This window comes from Glycine soja, chromosome 3 (genome assembly GCF_004193775.1).
Source record: "Glycine soja cultivar W05 chromosome 3, ASM419377v2, whole genome shotgun sequence".
Lineage (NCBI taxonomy): Eukaryota > Viridiplantae > Streptophyta > Magnoliopsida > Fabales > Fabaceae > Glycine > Glycine soja.
In genome coordinates, this window is record NC_041004.1 from 41,081,043 (window position 1) to 41,083,575 (window position 2,533).

A 2,533-nucleotide genomic window follows, 5' to 3' on the forward strand; every position below is an offset into this window, starting at 1 on the left:
AATTCTATATATAAAATTTGAAAAATTATGTTGAATAAAAGTATTTTTAGGAGTTATTATTAACGATAACAATTTATTTACGGACAACAAATTTTAAAATGTTTCTTCAGTCTAATATTTTTATCATTAATTTCTAAATTAATTTTTAATATTTTTATAAAAGAATATTAATAATTAAAAAAATCTTATATTATAATTAATTATTTATGATAAATCTAAAATATAATTGTTATTATATAAAATAAATATTTATTATATACATTGTACAAACTAAAATACTAATAACTAAAAAAAAAAATAAGAAGAAGAAAAATATTTTTGTCCTACTATATTCATTTAATGTGAGAATTGCTAATTATTTGTTCCTCTAAAAAAAAAAAAAAAAGAATTACTGATGGGCCTACGGAATCACATCACAGATTGCACCTTCACTGGCTACGCATTTTGCCTTGCGGCATTGTTGTGTCTTACTTTTATATTATCTTCTTCGCAAAGATTAGATCTACACTCCCAACACACCACTCATCACAGACTCTGCTTCAGATCCCCCTCACCAAAAATAAAACCTGCCAAATCTCATTACACACACAGACACAGTGCATGTGCATCCATAAACATCAAGTAATGAGGTAATCTAAAGTGGGAAAAAATGGGTGTGGGTCGGTTCAAACCGACGCTGAAGAGGAAGAGGGTTCCGATGAGGGTCTGGTTAAGCTTCCAAAAATCAATGGGTGTCCTCGTGGGTGGAAACCATACTTCCTCCAGGTTTTGCACTCGCTAATCCCCCTCTCTTCCCCCCTTCGGCTTCCGATTTTTCTCTCTCAATCTTTGTTCATCAAAGTGCTGCATCTCTCTCACTCTCTTACTTAACTCGACAACTTCAGCCACATTATTCCATGGATGCCAAGGTATTCAAATTCCAGATCCTCCAAGGCTCCATCGCTAAGCGCGTGGTCATTCGCTCAATACTACTCGCGTGCGCCGTCTCAATTGTCTCCATCTACCGCGCGCAATCCCTCTTCGATTTCGGAACCCTCGCTCCCATCGCCACGTACTTCGACTGCGTTTCCGGCTTCGAGGGCGTCACCTTTCGCCCTGGTTCCCACTTGCTCCGAACCCGCTTCTGGGCCTCCGCCAATTGCGAGAAAGACGCCAACTTGACCCTCTCCGTGGTCACCGACCTAACTGGTAACAATTTACTCTACACCGGAGCGAAAAGCCTCTGCGTCGGAGAAGGCTCCTCAATGGCCGTCACGGCAATGAAACAGTTAGGTTTCTCCAGCGTCAGCGCCGTCCAAACGCACCGTTTCGTGCAGAGGAACGTCCTGTACGAGGATAACTCCTTCGATTTCGTGTTCTCCAGAGACCTAGACAAGGTTTCTGTCCCAGCATTGCTGGTGCTCGAGGTTGAGCGTGTCCTTAAGCCACGTGGCATTGGTGCCTTTCTTGTAGGCACCACTAGTTCTCACCCCAATGATTTGATAAGAGCAGCCACACCCGTTTCCTCTTTGTTAAGGTCTTCCAATGTTGTGCATGTTGGTTCTGTCAACGAGCTTAACCTTGTTGTTTTCAAGAAACGAGTTGGAAACGCTACTTCATTTTACCAACATGGTAATTTACCCGCTGATTGTCCCAGTCTCACATTCACTAAATCCCTCATAGAGTTGATGGAGCCTCTCGTGAGTGAGAAACAAAAACCACCACCTCTTGAGTTTCACAAGAGGATTCCCTATTTGCCTAAATTTGTGGATGTTTCCACTAGGAAGAGGTTGGTGTATATTGACATTGGGGTAGGGGAGCTTCTTGATGCCAATGTTAGTGATTGGTTCCTACCATCGTACCCCATTGATCAGAAGGATTTCAATATTTATTTTGTTCACTACAACACTTCGATTATGTTGTCCCATGTGAAGCAACCTGGTATTACCTTTGTTTACCACCCTGGCTTGTCTGGTATTGATAAGGTCAATGCTAAGCTTGGTAGTGATGATGATGATGACATGGATCCTTTACTTGGGGAGGAGGAGAAGTTTGATTTCCTTGCCTGGTTCAAAGAAACTGTGCAATATGCTGATTTTGTGGTCCTCAAGATGAATGCAGGCAGTGTTGAACTCAAGTTCCTCTCTGATATATTTGAGAATGGAGCTATATGCTATGTTGATGAGTTGTTTCTCAAGTGTCCCGAGAGGGGAGGTGATGCCAGCAAGGGAAGTTGCATGGATATTTACAAGGATCTCCGAAGCAATGGTGTCTATGTGCATCAATGGTGGGGAGACTGAACTGCATTGTACCTTTGATGATTATTGTGGTGTTAGAGAAACCTGTGTATGTACAAGTTTCTCTTGTGTTTGATGTATTTGGATTCTAGTCGTCCAACTTTGTCTGTGTTGTTGTTGTGCTGTGTTTGTTGTCTGTGAAAGTGTGTAGGATGCTATGAACATCCGAGTGCTTTATGGTTGGGCGCTTAATTCTAAATAAACAACCAATGTCGTTGTCGTTTGCTAATAAAATTAATCTGTGATGATTGTGTTAA

The 2,533-nt window shown here is 41.0% G+C and overlaps 1 protein-coding gene across 1 annotated transcript; it reads left to right on the forward strand.

The window, feature by feature from the left end:
• Positions 1-467: 467 nt before the first annotated feature.
• LOC114407076 lies at positions 468-2,533 on the forward strand. The gene has a single exon (XM_028370035.1). The coding sequence runs from the start codon at positions 897-899 to the stop codon at positions 2,277-2,279; it is 1,383 nt and encodes a 460-aa protein (XP_028225836.1). The 5' UTR covers positions 468-896; the 3' UTR covers positions 2,280-2,533.

What these genes read in the sequence shown, in the direction of transcription:
- LOC114407076 (XM_028370035.1), top strand. Translation starts at nt 897, where the DNA reads ATGGATGCCAAGGTATTCAAATTCCAGATCCTCCAAGGCTCCATCGCT.